We start from the raw sequence: 13,688 nt of genomic DNA, 5'->3' as shown, positions 1-13,688 counted from the left end.
AAGTGAATAGCAATAAGCAAGTAACATGCATTTTAGCGTAATGGGCTGAGGAATAATGAAAGTTGAAGATTATGATGTCCGAAGAACTAACTAATTGAACTAGTAGTTTATTCTTTTACACTTGTGGCGTTGAAAATTTAAACGAATTGGGAAAAGAGGCTGTTAAAAGCCATCTTAAAAGTTAAAATTAACTGGCTTTAATCGTCTGCAAAGTTCAAAAGCTCTCCAACGGCGTCGTTTTATCGAAGGTAAACGCATTCCCCCAAAATCTCTACCGTTTCTGTTGTTGGTCTGGCTTCCCTACGAGACGAACAACTGCTTGCTTTGCTCGCCGCGTTCTTTCTCTGGCTTTCTAGTTCCATTTGAAACGCTTAGATCACTCTCGGTATGCTTTCCAGTTTATCCCCTTTCTTTCCTCTTATAATTTCTTGCGAGGGATGAAATCGGGAATTCAGTTGTTTTAATGTTGGATCAAGATGTGCCAGTTTTTTTAATGCATTGAGCACGTTCGATGAAATGTCTCAAACACTAAGAATTATCAGTTCTCGATTTACTCTGTTTCTACGATACTTGCTTTGTTCTGTGCAATAGCTAAAAGTTAAATGCGTAAGTTTGTTTAAGATTCAGAAATCCCATATTCCCTAATTCCTTCTTCATTGTGAAAGTTGGAATAAATTTTTGGATGCAAATGGCTTACAGTCAATGTTGGTTTCTGGGTGCCCGTTGTTTTTAAGCTGGACAGATTTCCACCCCAATCCATCTATTAATGGATTTGTTTATTAATTGAATAAGCTCACCTTGTATCAGTGCTTACAGTCAACTCCAATATCTTTTACCTGGATTTGTAACCTGCCATAGATTGCCTGCATTAAGGTGCTTTTATCTATTCTTATGTAGTTTGTGATCTTCGCTGCTTTTCATCTTTTCTTTTTTAAGTTTAATTTTATGAACATAAAAGTTAAAATCATTGCATTTATGGGACAAATGAGAAATTGGTCTTAGAAATTGGTCACTTCTTGAGAGATATCTGAAATAAATATTTAGGATCTTCTTTCTCTATTTTTCATCAGCTTGCTTTATCAATCGAAAATACTCGTTGACGACGGAGTTACAGAAATTGTCTTGGAAGCATTATTTGGTTTTTCCATTAATGTAGTAATGCATTGTAGGGGAACCACAGTAGGGATTTGATGAACGGTGTTTCTAGTAGCTTACGGGCAGCTTTCTCCTACTGTGTACAGCAAGTGCGTTGCTATGATTATCATCATTACCTCTGCCTTCTTGAGCTTCCCCCTAACATGCGAAAGGCTGCATTTGCACTCCGCGCCTTCAATGTTGAAACTGCCAGAGCTATGGATGTTGCTTCTGATCCCAAGATTGGTCTCATGCGCCTTGTCTGGTGGCAAGAAGCCATTGACAAAATTTATGCTAACAAATTGATTGAACACCCAACAGCACAGGCCCTCTCCTCAGTGATATCTGAAAGTAAAATTAGCAAGGCTTGGTTAAAACGGTTAGTGGAAGCTCGGATCAATGATGCAAGTAGAGAGGCTACTGACCTACCAGAGAGTATTGAGGACTTAGAGAAATATGCAGAGAATACAGCATCAACTCTTCTATACATGACTCTTCAAGCTGGTGGTATCAGGTCCACTGCAGTTGACCATGCAGCATCGCATGTTGGTAAGGCAAGTGGCCTTCTTTTGCTACTTAAGTCGCTGCCATACCATGCTAGCCGCAACCGTCACTTTTCTTACATACCAGCTAAAGTGGCAGCCAAGCATGGGCTGCTAGTTAAGGAGGGAGGTCGATCAGAGATACACTTGGATTCTCGTGAGGGCTTATGTGATGCGGTTTTTGAAATTGCATCAGCAGCCAATGCACATTTGCTGAAAGCTCGTGAATTAGCAGACGCTGTTCCCTCTGAGGCTCGTAAAGCACTTCTACCAGCTGTGCCCGCCCAAGTTCTGTTGGATTCCCTCAGTCGTGTACAGTTCGATGTGTTTGATTCAAGGTTAGCAAGAGGGATTCTGGGTAAACCTCCACTGTCGTTCCAATTGAAATTGAAGTGGTATTCATGGCGGGGCAAATATTGAAACTTCTATCTTTACCGTGTCTGTTGCGTGGATAACTTTTCAGCAGGCGGCAAAGGAAACCAGAAGCAAGAGCTTTGTTGTATTTGTTCTTTCACAATAAGGGGATTGGGTGTCCCCATGAAACATGTTAAAAGCTAACTTTGTGCTCCTTTATGACTTATTTGGCATGATTCTAAAACTCTCTTACGTGATATCATTTGGAAGTTTAATAATCATAGATGGCTTAGCGTATGCAATTTACAGGTTGGAGGATTAACTTGTCTTCCAAGTGAATGAACAGAGGCAGTTATGGTTTGTCTGCCACTAGTAGAACTTTTGCTTCCAAGGATTTCATGTCGAGATGTTTCGGTGAGAGAAAGCTTGTATTTGTTTCTTCTACACAATATCTCGGAATAATTAGTGAATTATAGTCAGTTGATAATTGACAATGGTTAGGCTAATCTTTATCGGAAGAATTGTACAAGCAATGGGATGAAATCTTCCAATCAGAGGAGAAGAATAGATTTTAAAAGATCTGCTTATTGGAAGACCACAAGCGGCTATTTATTCTTTAGGCTAATAATGTGAAAGAAAGACCATTTTTATTTTCAACGTAATGAAAACTTTCGGACTAACAACTAAAAGTCCAAACCGACCAATCGTACTTAGAGAGAATTAATTAAAACAGATATTTGTAGAGTACAAACAAACAGAAAACAGTGGACTAAAGGAATAAAATTTCAAAACGCTAGAGGATCAAAGCTGCTGAGCTTACTCCAGCTTTGTGATGATCGAGATTGTAATCATTTATTTCTTTACTTATTTATTGTTTGGCTTGAACAATAGCCTTATTTGACCAGCATCACATTTCATACATCTTCCCTGAATTTCTAATCTAAAGAAAGACAAATTGCATAACGTAATAGGTAGAGGTGTAACAGCTTCCCTTAAATTACCACTTTTTAGCCCCGTAAAACTCCTTTCCAGGAGAAGAATATCAAAGTATCTGGCAGCATATACTTTGATCTAATCGGAGTTTGGTACTGGTACAATACCTTTTTTGCCTGCATAATCTTTTTCTCAGATACACAAATCTTAACAGACCAAACTTTACTTGCGGAATTTGGGGGAAACTTTTTAACATGAGTCATATCCAACCAAGTTTTAACTTCTCATTGTATCACTTTTAGTATTAGTCCCATGGAAACTGCTACCCTTTCCCTGACAAGAAGTAGAAGAAAGTAAAGCCCAGAAGAAAAATCAACTACTGACAGAAGACAACAGCATATGCATCTTCACAAATATAGAAAAAAAAAAAAAAAAAAAAAACAAAACCGACCATTTGTTTCAAGCAGTAGATTTTTGGACCCACAGTTCTGCAACTATTCCACACGTGTCAACCTCCTATTTTGCATGGCATCTCACACGGCTTTACCACCTTCACTTTAAGACTCTCTCCCGGACTCCATTCTTCATCCCTGCTTTCCCTTCAAGCATCAGTTTCCACTTCCTTTCGTTTCCTTCTCCTCTTACTTGTTCACGGTTTTCTTGAACTGGATTCACTATTTACTTGTAATATCCATGGCAAAACAAGATTCGGTTTTCATCAAGTACCTATCTTTACTTCTAGTGTTATTATTACTTTTTGAAGCAGGACGAGCCGCCCGGTTGAATCAGTGGGAGTCTGGAATCCGGCTGTCTACAGACATAGATGAACCGCAAGATGTAGATGATCAGCAACTTGGAACAAGATGGGCTGTTCTGGTGGCTGGTTCATCTGGCTATGCTAATTACAGGCATCAGGTAAAGCATTAGTATCAACTTATAATAAGGTTTGAATTCTTTTCTATGGACTGACAAAAGGATCAAGCACCAGCCTTACATGCTTTCATTTTTTCTTTTAAAATAAATCTGCACTATGAGGAATTAAAAATTCTCTTTGCTTTCTTGAATTCTTTCCTTTTTCACTTCTTCTTCTCTCTCTCTCCTTGGCAAAAAGATATACTAGTGTTTTCAAATCTTTACTATTTTTTTCCCTTAGTGATGGGCGTAGTGGTACTGTATGTTAAATGTGTAATAACACTGGTTAGTTTTGTCTAAATGGGACATAAACCTTTTTTGGGTGCAAGGACAGGCAGATGTATGCCACGCCTATCAGCTGTTAAGGAAAGGAGGATTGAAGGAAGAGAACATAGTGGTGTTTATGTACGATGACATAGCCATGCATAAGCTGAATCCGAGGCCAGGAGTCATCATCAACCATCCCAAAGGCGATGATGTTTATGCTGGCGTGCCTAAGGTAATAACAATCCTTTCACTCAACAATAATAAAGGGGCCAGTTTAGATAATATCTTGGTATGTGGGCATTCTCTTCAGTCTCTATCGTACCAAACTTAATCTTAAGCTCTTAGATTCATTATCTAGTACACTTGATTTGCTAAGGATGACTTGAGCATCCAGGGTTTTACTTGGATTAGGAATGATCTAGAAATTTGAGGTTTACTTGAGTTGAGATGACTCAAGCATTTAAGTTTTACGGGCAGGAATTTTGTTGTATAAAATAAGAAAAAAATCTGAAGGGACAGGCAGATAATTTATGCAAAAAATGAGAAAAATATCTGTGGCATATACCTGTAAAATATAGGGATCATAGATTAGTTTAGCATAATCGAACTGTTTCAGTTTATAAAATTAATCTAATCATGATTAGTGGTGTTGTGAGCTGTTTGGTTGCTTTTCATGTCGTCTGACATCAATTTGATAGTTATGGGCCACTTTGATTGTGATAAAAATGAGTGGACCTTTTGTCATTATTGCTGCTTTTGAAATATAGTGGTTAGATTAATGGATGTAATCCTAGGACCTAATTTAATTATAATGGGTGTCATTTATTTGTAGACTTGCACATAAAATTTATTAACATAGGGATGAACAATCTAATGTCACTCTCCCCAAAGTGGTTGCATAAAAAAAGCTACTATAATTGGACAGGAACAGTAAACTTTCGCCAAAAAACAAAGGGAAGAAGACATTTCAGATAGAGAGAATTGATGTTTAAGCCTGCTGTTAGTTAAAAAATTCCAAAGGAAAATAGCTGACAAAGGATAAGAATGAGAACATGAAATTTACTTGTAAAGCCCGCTAATAGTGCCCTGTAAATGACTTGATGCTTGTAGATTTGTGATTTCCTTCTGTTTTATGTATGTGCTTGTTTGTGGCTCCCCCGCCTGCCTCACTCTTTCCCTTCGCCTCCTTCTCAAAGTTCTACCCATGTTAAATCTAAGAAAATAAAATGATTAATGATTACAAATTAATTTTGACTAATGATTAGCTACTTGGATGGATCTCTTGTTTGAGTAACCTGGAATTTATTATTTAATCCTGAATTCACGTGGATGTTTTCAACCATCTTATCTGAGGATTCACACTTCATTAGGTCCAGAACAATAGCTCTTTCTGAAATCCAGAAGTTACCAACTAGGTGGCTGATCAAAATACATTGATCATCAATAGGTTTTGTCACCTTTTTACTTGTGAGGCATGTTCTAACTTAGTGGGGAAGCTTTAATAGATGAGCTTAAGGTTGTAAATTTGATCATTTGAATTTACTGTAATATAACCATATTGACCGTATTGATGGGATCATAATGTTAGGATTACACGGGTGTGCATGTTACCGCAGCAAATCTGTATGCAGTACTTCTTGGTAATAAAAGTGCTCTGAGTGGAGGAAGTGGAAAGGTTGTTGATAGCAAACCCAATGATAGAATATTTCTATTCTACTCGGACCATGGAGGCCCTGGAGTTCTTGGTATGTTAAAGACTTTGTTTGTGCTGCATCATTTATATATACTCCGTCTAGCCACTTGTTTCAACCAAATAAGACCTAATCGCCATGAGAAGTTTAAAAAGAGAGGCAAGCTTCTGCTAACTTTGCTGAAATACAAGAATTGTGATTGGCATATATGATATTAAAATAACCTTCTGTATGAAACTAGTAGTACCATCGCAGCTGATTATATAAAATCCCAAGCTGTATCTGAACTCCGTTTAATATTTGTCCTTGAGAACATAGACTTAAGATGCATGTAAAAATACCCACCAAAGAAGTTAAAAAAGCCTTAAAGGTCTAATTGATTTGATATTTGATTCTAGGGATGCCAAATTTGCCATTTCTGTATGCAATGGATTTTCTTGATGTCTTGAAGAAGAAACATGCAGCGGGAAGCTACAAAGAGATGGTAAGAGATCTTCTTAACTCCAAAATTACTCGTGCTCTGCGCTTGGACATATTCCATGATCTTTTACATTGCATTTCTGATGCCACCAGGTTATATATGTAGAAGCTTGTGAAAGTGGGAGTGTCTTTGAAGGCATAATGCCCAAAGATCTTAACATTTATGTAACAACAGCATCGAATGCGCAAGAGAGTAGTTGGGGAACTTATTGTCCTGGGATGGAACCTTCTCCACCTCCAGAGTATACCACTTGTTTAGGAGATTTGTACAGTGTGGCTTGGATGGAGGACAGGTATGTGGTTACTCTCCTTTGAACTTTTTTCAGATCACAAATCAGCTTCAACAAAGGCGATTAGTAACAAGCTGTTTGATCTTTACATTCATGGGATTTTCTAGTTGAATGTGTTTTTGTCACAGTTCCAACTATTTTTCCCTTATCTAGTTTTTTGAGGAAAGCACTTTTCCGGTTATGATATAAGAATCTTGATCTCAAAGTAGGTATTATTACCAGTAGTAGATGTTTTATTTCAGTTAGTGTCTCAAATGAGTTGTGCTCATTAGCTCTTTTATACTCCTATGATCTGCAGTGAAACTCACAATCTGAAGAGGGAAACTGTAAAGCAACAGTATGAAACCGTAAGCATAACAAATTTTCAGCAAATTTTGGAGTTGTTTTCTCACTTATGGTCAGCTGAACTCTTTAGTGGAAAATACTATCGTACGAAATTCTTGAATTCTCATTATGCAGGTAAGGGAACGGACTTCCAATTTCAACTCTTACACTTTAGGCGGATCGCATGTGATGGAATACGGGAATGCAAGCATTAAAGCTGAAAAACTTTGTTCGTATCAAGGTTTTGATCCTTCTAGCGAAAACTTTCCTCCAAATGAATTGACCCACATGGAAGCTGTTAACCAGAGAGATGCAGATATTCTTTTTTTATGGCATATGGTGAGCTTGGGCTCTATTCTTTTCTCAGCCTCTAACCATAGAATGTCACATTGCATTGGATCTTTATACTTCTCCTTATACCTAAGTGAAGTTTTGCTTGGCTAAATCTCTTATAAATCGTTCTATGAAATTTGTAATTGGACTTTGTTGTTTCATCAAAACTCAAAAAGAGATTTGCATTCTTAAACTGACTAATCAGAAGCCCTCATTTCCTAACAAGGCTAGCTATTTAGAAGAGTAAATAAAAGGAGGAAACACTTTCTTGACTAGTACTGAAATTCAGTCCCTTGTTTAAATTACAAAATAATATCGGAAACACTTTCTTGACTAGTACTGAAATTCAGTCCCTTGTTTAAATTACAAAATAATATCTCATTGAACTTGATATCCATGTTGGTCATTTTATTTGTTATACAGTACAAAAATTCAGAAGATGGATCAAAGAAGACAGAAATACTCAGACAGATTACTGAGACTATCAGACATAGGATCCATTTGGATGGCAGCATTGACTTGATTGGAACACTCTTGTATGGACCAGCAAAAGGTTCTGGCGTTCTCAACTCTGTCAGGGAACCTGGTTTGCCCCTTGTTGATGACTGGCAGTGCTTGAAATCCATGGTATCAGTCCCTTTTCCTCTTAACTGTCTTCTCAAAATTGAATTAGTCTCCTTTCTTCGTTGGTCATAACCAAACCTTTCATTCCAGGTTCGCTTGTTTGAAACACACTGTGGGTTACTAACCCAATACGGCATGAAACACATGCGGGCATTCGCCAACCTTTGCAACAGTGGTGTTTCCCAATCCTTAATGGAGCAAGCTTGTGTTGCTGCATGCAGCGGCCATGATACAAGGCAGTGGCATCCCTCAAATCAAGGCTATAGCGCTTGATTGTGGAAAATATGCACAAAGGACTTGCTACCATTATATCTGAATCTTCCAAAATTAGTGTTATATGTTTGGATTTCTGCTAGTTGCACTTCTCTCCTGCATATATGATTGTAGCTACCTAGCAGTTGTTTAGAGATGAAGCTTATGCATAAGTAGGTAAAGCAAGGTAAACAGAAAGAACTCTTTTACCGTATTAATTGATATTAATGTACATTGAATACAAAATAGTAGCACTAATAAAAGTAGTAGCAGTAATTTATAAAACATAGTCTATGGCCACAGGGTGAGTTCCTTCTCTTCAAAGACAAGAGGAGGCCTGTGACAGCTTGGGCTTGGGCAGCTGAGCCTTGGGCTTAAGCATTGAGGGAAGCTCTCCGTGATCGGAATTGCCAAAATTTGGGTCCATGGGCATGTTGACGTCCAAACTTTGCTAATTGAGAACTGAACTTCAACTTCCAAAGATAAGCCAGTCTAAAAGTCAAAAATGGACTAGGTATTGGGTGAATCCACATCTATAGCCTCGCCTCACCCAGCTTACCTCGGCCATGAGGGGTGAAGTCGGAATAAACCAAGATTAGGAGTCTTTTTCTACTTTATGGTCTAGTTGGACTAGTGGGGAATTTTGGTTAGGGACTTAAATTTTAACGGTTTAACGAGGTAAGGCAGAAATTCGGCCTTGTGGATCCATACTTGTTTAACGTTTATGCTGGTGAATATCCAGAAACAAGGTGAAAGAGATGGGGGTATGGGATCTGTAACGGCCCAAATTGGGGCCAAGTTGGGGTCACATACTTTGAGGTTCTCATTTATATGGACCAAGTTAAGATCAATTATGACAATAACGATCGAGTAGCGAAGACCTAGCAGGATAGAGGGAGAGGCCTGAATTATAGGTTAAGGCTATAGCCACGTTATTGCCTCTTTCAGCTCTACTAGTGGACTTTGGTCCCCCAATCTCTCATGTCTATGATCACCTGATGTTATTCTTTTAAGTTCTGGACAACTGGCAAATAAGGTTTCCTTGCTTTCTCCTATATTTCTCTCTATGTTCTACACAGAAGGAGATAGGGGACCAAAAAATGATTTCAACGTTAATCAAAGGGGACCTAGAGTTGCTGCCATACTTGCAAGCTTACCAAAATCTGGCCCTGTATTTTAAATAGTTAAGCACCCATATGGTTAAGGGGGTTTGGAAATTCTAGTCTTTGAGCTCCAGTTTCTTTGATCGTTGACCCACTCATCGCTGCCTTAAGGGGCATTCTAGGCTTGTCCCTCGTATTTTAGCAATGACAACAAGCGCATCTAATTATAACGCATAAGATCATATTTTAAACTGTAAATCTTTTAGATGATGATATTGATTTAAAGATTTTGCAATCACATTAAATAAGATAAAAAGTATTCAATAAGTAATCAACCGATTTCAGGAGATTATAAGAATTTACAAAGAGCATTATATTTATATAATAAGTTAAATATACATGTGCTACTTGAATTTAATTTGGTCTCTAATATTTAAAAATTTTATTTTTATTAAATAGTTTACATTTAAGATTAATTTCGTTATTTAAACGAGCGATTTGACAAAAAATAATTAATAAAAAAGGAAGAAAGAAAAAGTTTCAATTGTAGCTTTATATTCTCTTATATTCCATCTATACGCAGAGTCCGAATATAGAAGAGAATTCATCATAATTGACTTAAATGAAATGGACTGGTGACACTTGTCACGCACACTGAGATATTGAAACCCCACTTTGATTTTCACAATTCGTGGGACAAATTCTAACTTGGATAAACTTTCCACATACTTGCACTTAGTTTATATATATATATTTATATTATAGTAGTTCTTCCAAGTATGAAAGAACAGAAACATATTCAAAGCATGCAGAAGTTTCAACCATTAAACTTGAATAATTCAAGATAATAGTCAATTTAAGTAATTAGTAATGATAGGATAAATGGTTTGAGTCTCTCTTTGGTGATTTTTTTAGATAGAATGGAGATTCAAACTCATACTCTTTAAACAAAAAAAATTATATATTATTTAATGAGTCAAATGTTGATATCTCTTTGAATCTTTAAATTATAGACACTAAATTTAGTTTTAAATTATAAATTGTAAAGAGATAAATATTGTTATTAATATTACATTGACTAAGAAAACAATTCTTTGAGGAATTGACCTAGAACTTGAGTTAAAACTTATGGTAGAACCTAACAGTAAATTTTATCATTTTGGATAATGGGAATAATCGATGGCCTTAAAATTTTAATTGGATTGACTTTGTATTTTTGCAATCAAAAGAAAGCTATGATGTTGATAGAGTCGATTAATTTCTTGATCTTGATGAAGTGGGAAACAATTATTTGATAGACATCCATCAATTGTAAGTGTTGTTTTCTTGAGACTTTGGCAGCAACTGCGGACCGATTTCTCCATTTCACATGTTAAATCCTAACTAATTCAATCTATGCTTGGTCTCCTGGTGGGATCATCATCTAGCCCCAAATCAGGGGTTGAAAGTTTGACAAAGATCCTCTCTTCAAAGAAAAATGAAAATCAAATTTGTTTAACTATTTAATTTCTTATCTTTTTGTTTGACTAAACCTAGAATTTCTTTTGCTTTTTCCCCCTCAATTCCTTGCTTTGATAATAGCGAAAACTGCACGATGTATCCAAAGCAATCTATATAATGATATTGCTTGGAGAGAGCTGACATACGTTAGGCCTGGGTATCTCATTTTAAAGGATACCTATACCATTGACCATTCTTAAACGGACTATGAAATGGTCATGGTCAATGCTAAAAACCTGGAGAATTGCTGATCTAAACCAGGCTCTTTCCAATATCCAGGGTTTTCTTTAGTGGCCTGAAAAACCAATGCTAAAAAGCTATAGAGTTTATTCGAGTAAAATCTTAAGAGATGAACATGGACTTTCTCTTTAGAGCCCACCACGACAGAGCTGCTGTGCTCTCTCCCACAAAGCATAGCCATAAATAAAAGTCCATAAAGCATCAAAGTTTCCTGCCAAAAGAAAAAATGGAATTCTTGATCACCTTTCAATCATATAAAGGAACACATCCTTATTAAAAGAATCCAATCGTGCTTCAATTCTATGCCTTGAATGGCACGCTCCTGCCGTTAACTTTGAGTTTACTCATTGCCGGCATCAAAATCTAAAACTCTTGCGGCTTTTTGTATCATTTCTCAGTTCCATCTTACTACTATTTACAACACTAGCAAGCTTCCGTCTACGATTCCATGAATTTATCTTTCCTAGTTTACTGCCCTTTTGGCTAGCCGAGGACCAAGTTTTAGATTTATCTTTCCTGCTTTTGAGCTTATTTAAATAATCTTCATCTGTCGGGACACGTTGATTCTTGTATTTGGATAATGCCAATCGTAATTATTTAGTTTATGTAGCTTAACCAACTCCCATCATTGTGTTGCTCGGGCTTCACATACTAATCTAACAATTATTTTTTTTTTCTCTTTAGTGTGTCAAGCTTGCACATGGGTCTGTTTTTCGTGAGCAAATAAATTTTTTCCCTTTGATTTTATGAATCATGTTAGGTTTTAAAATTGAATAATATTTTCCAATATCACGTCAAACTTACTCACTCTAACAGCATTTTAATGTTTTATAAAATGCTAAAAGTTCTTATCTAAATAAATAGACAACAAACTACTTTTCAACGCACATAGTATGAGGAGATTCCTATGTATTTAAGGGAACAGAGTATTAAACTGTAGAAAGACATTTAAAGTAGAAAAGCAAAAGATAAGGCTCAAAACAATCAGTATGAAAGACGATCACAATTCTCGTTTACTTATACGGTGCATTGTAGCTATTTTGCACGAATAGCCAATAAGATAAGGTTGGATTTGTAGTAACAATTAATAAGCAATAATATAAAGCTAACCTGGAAATGAGCTTAGCTATCACCAATGAAATTAGAAAAATGGAAAAGCAGGAAAAAAAAAACAGAAGAAAAAGGAAGGAGCCTTCGTGCAGTGATTCTCGTAAATTATGCCCAAAAAATTTCACTTGGGCCTTTGGGACTTGGGAATGGTTAAAAAAGAAAAGAAGATAAAAATGTAAGAAGACAGAGAGCGAGCGAGAATAGAGCCTCCAAAAGAAAAAATCATAGACATCCTATATTCACAAAAATTAGATGAATCAAATTTTTATCCACCATAAAATAAAGGGAAAAAATATCATTACAAATAACGACGGTGTGGTTTCCGTCGGCAATGTTCCCAATCGGCAATTCTCATCTTCACCTTCTCAAACTCCGATATCCCGCAGGGCAACGTGATCCCTCCGGAATGATTATACCCGTAAACCCGCTCGGCTTCCTTCAACAGCTCCGCAAATAGCGGGTGATTAAAATAAATTACGGGCACTACCACCCTGGTCGTGTCACCTTCTGAATCGCCAACGTACACGGCAAGATGCCCCTTCGGCACTCCAACCCGCTTCACTCCCTCCTCACCCAATTGGATGAAACCCGGATCCGCATTCGAATTACACAGCCCCTTGGTTCCACGTCGAAGAAACCTCGCAAAAGAGCAGATTCTGGATAACGGATTGTACCTTCGGGTTGGAGGACTCAAGACACTGTTCCTGTAGATTCTTCTTCTGGGTCGGATTATCCACTTGAAAACCTTCACTAGCTTGCGTCCAAGCTTGAACCCTCTAATCTTCTTCATAATATTTTTGTCAAGAAAAAAAATGAAATATAATCAAATGGGTAGTGTTAAAATCTGATTTGGGAAATGGGTTTTCGCTAGACTGGCTACTGATGTCTGTTTTCAGACAAGGGTCAAAGCAATGCCTCTGTTCCTTGTTCTTATTTTATTTTTCAGGTTTCTGAGTTTGGTTTTATAGGAAAAGAAGAAGTGTTGACCCTGGTGGTTTTGGGCAGTGGATGAATACCTGAATTCGAGTTTGAAGTATGACAGAATAAGGTTCGGACGGTGGGAGATTGAGAGATGTTTATATAGGAGACTTTTGAGTTGTCAGACTAGCGTAAGAAAAGAGAGGTGCATAAAAAGATATGGTATGGTCGGCACCGGGCACGCGCTGATGCTCGGAAGCGTGGGACAGAAAAAAACAAAATAAAGTAAATTAAAAATTTTCTTGTTTTGAGGTGTTACCAAGTTTGTACCACATATAAATATTGGAATTCTAACCTCAATTATGTGAGGATAACATGGGTTTCAAATTGAGGCATATGCAATCCCACATATCAGAGCTCAAAAGTATTAGTATTAAAAGTCCATAATTTCGGATTAATTTTATTGGGATTGTCATGTTGAAAATTTTATTCTATTTATCTAAAAATAGCATTACTCTAAATAATCGTAACACATGGGATTTTGTTTCTTCAAGCCAAGTATTAAAATCGTAATTTGATTTAGGTATATTTTTCAACCTATTTGACAAATAATTGCATTTTCTTGACTCCTTTTAGCAAAAAAATCAGACAAATTTAACCAAAAGGGGTTTAATATCCTTC

General features: G+C 36.9%; 3 protein-coding genes and 1 long non-coding RNA gene across 7 annotated transcripts; 2 read left to right on the top strand and 2 right to left on the bottom strand.

Annotated features, from left to right (window-relative positions):
• Positions 69-2,481, top strand: LOC18606322 (NADH dehydrogenase (ubiquinone) complex I, assembly factor 6). Of its 4 annotated transcripts, none has more exons than XM_018117359.1 (2): positions 69-385; positions 1,242-2,481. In XM_018117359.1, the coding sequence occupies exon 2, from the start codon at positions 1,299-1,301 to the stop codon at positions 2,094-2,096; it is 798 nt and encodes a 265-aa protein (XP_017972848.1). In that variant the 5' UTR covers positions 69-385; positions 1,242-1,298; the 3' UTR covers positions 2,097-2,481. The 4 variants fall into 4 exon arrangements, with proteins under 4 accessions (XP_017972848.1, XP_017972847.1, XP_007039932.1 ...); XM_018117358.1 differs by having other exon boundaries at positions 1,181-2,481; XM_007039870.2 differs by having other exon boundaries at positions 1,170-2,481.
• LOC108661343 lies at positions 2,809-3,462 on the bottom strand. The gene is made up of 2 exons (XR_001927100.1): positions 3,415-3,462; positions 2,809-3,296 (listed from the first exon to the last, which is right to left on the bottom strand). It is a non-coding gene; the product is annotated as an uncharacterized LOC108661343 (long non-coding RNA).
• LOC18606321 (vacuolar-processing enzyme) lies at positions 3,290-8,421 on the top strand. The gene is made up of 9 exons (XM_018117356.1): positions 3,290-3,878; positions 4,210-4,374; positions 5,731-5,887; positions 6,232-6,317; positions 6,407-6,606; positions 6,902-6,950; positions 7,063-7,266; positions 7,684-7,887; positions 7,975-8,421. The coding sequence occupies exons 1-9, from the start codon at positions 3,657-3,659 to the stop codon at positions 8,155-8,157; spliced, it is 1,470 nt and encodes a 489-aa protein (XP_017972845.1). The 5' UTR covers positions 3,290-3,656; the 3' UTR covers positions 8,158-8,421.
• On the bottom strand, positions 12,154-13,197 carry LOC18606320 (auxin-responsive protein SAUR36). Its single transcript, XM_007039868.2, has one exon. It carries the CDS (start codon positions 12,877-12,879, stop codon positions 12,388-12,390), a length of 492 nt encoding a protein of 163 aa, XP_007039930.2. The 5' UTR covers positions 12,880-13,197; the 3' UTR covers positions 12,154-12,387.

The sequence above is a fragment of the Theobroma cacao genome, chromosome 3, assembly GCF_000208745.1.
Source record: "Theobroma cacao cultivar B97-61/B2 chromosome 3, Criollo_cocoa_genome_V2, whole genome shotgun sequence".
NCBI lineage: Eukaryota > Viridiplantae > Streptophyta > Magnoliopsida > Malvales > Malvaceae > Theobroma > Theobroma cacao.
The sequence above is the reverse complement of the archived record's forward strand: the minus strand, read 5'-3'. Positions and strand labels throughout refer to the sequence as shown.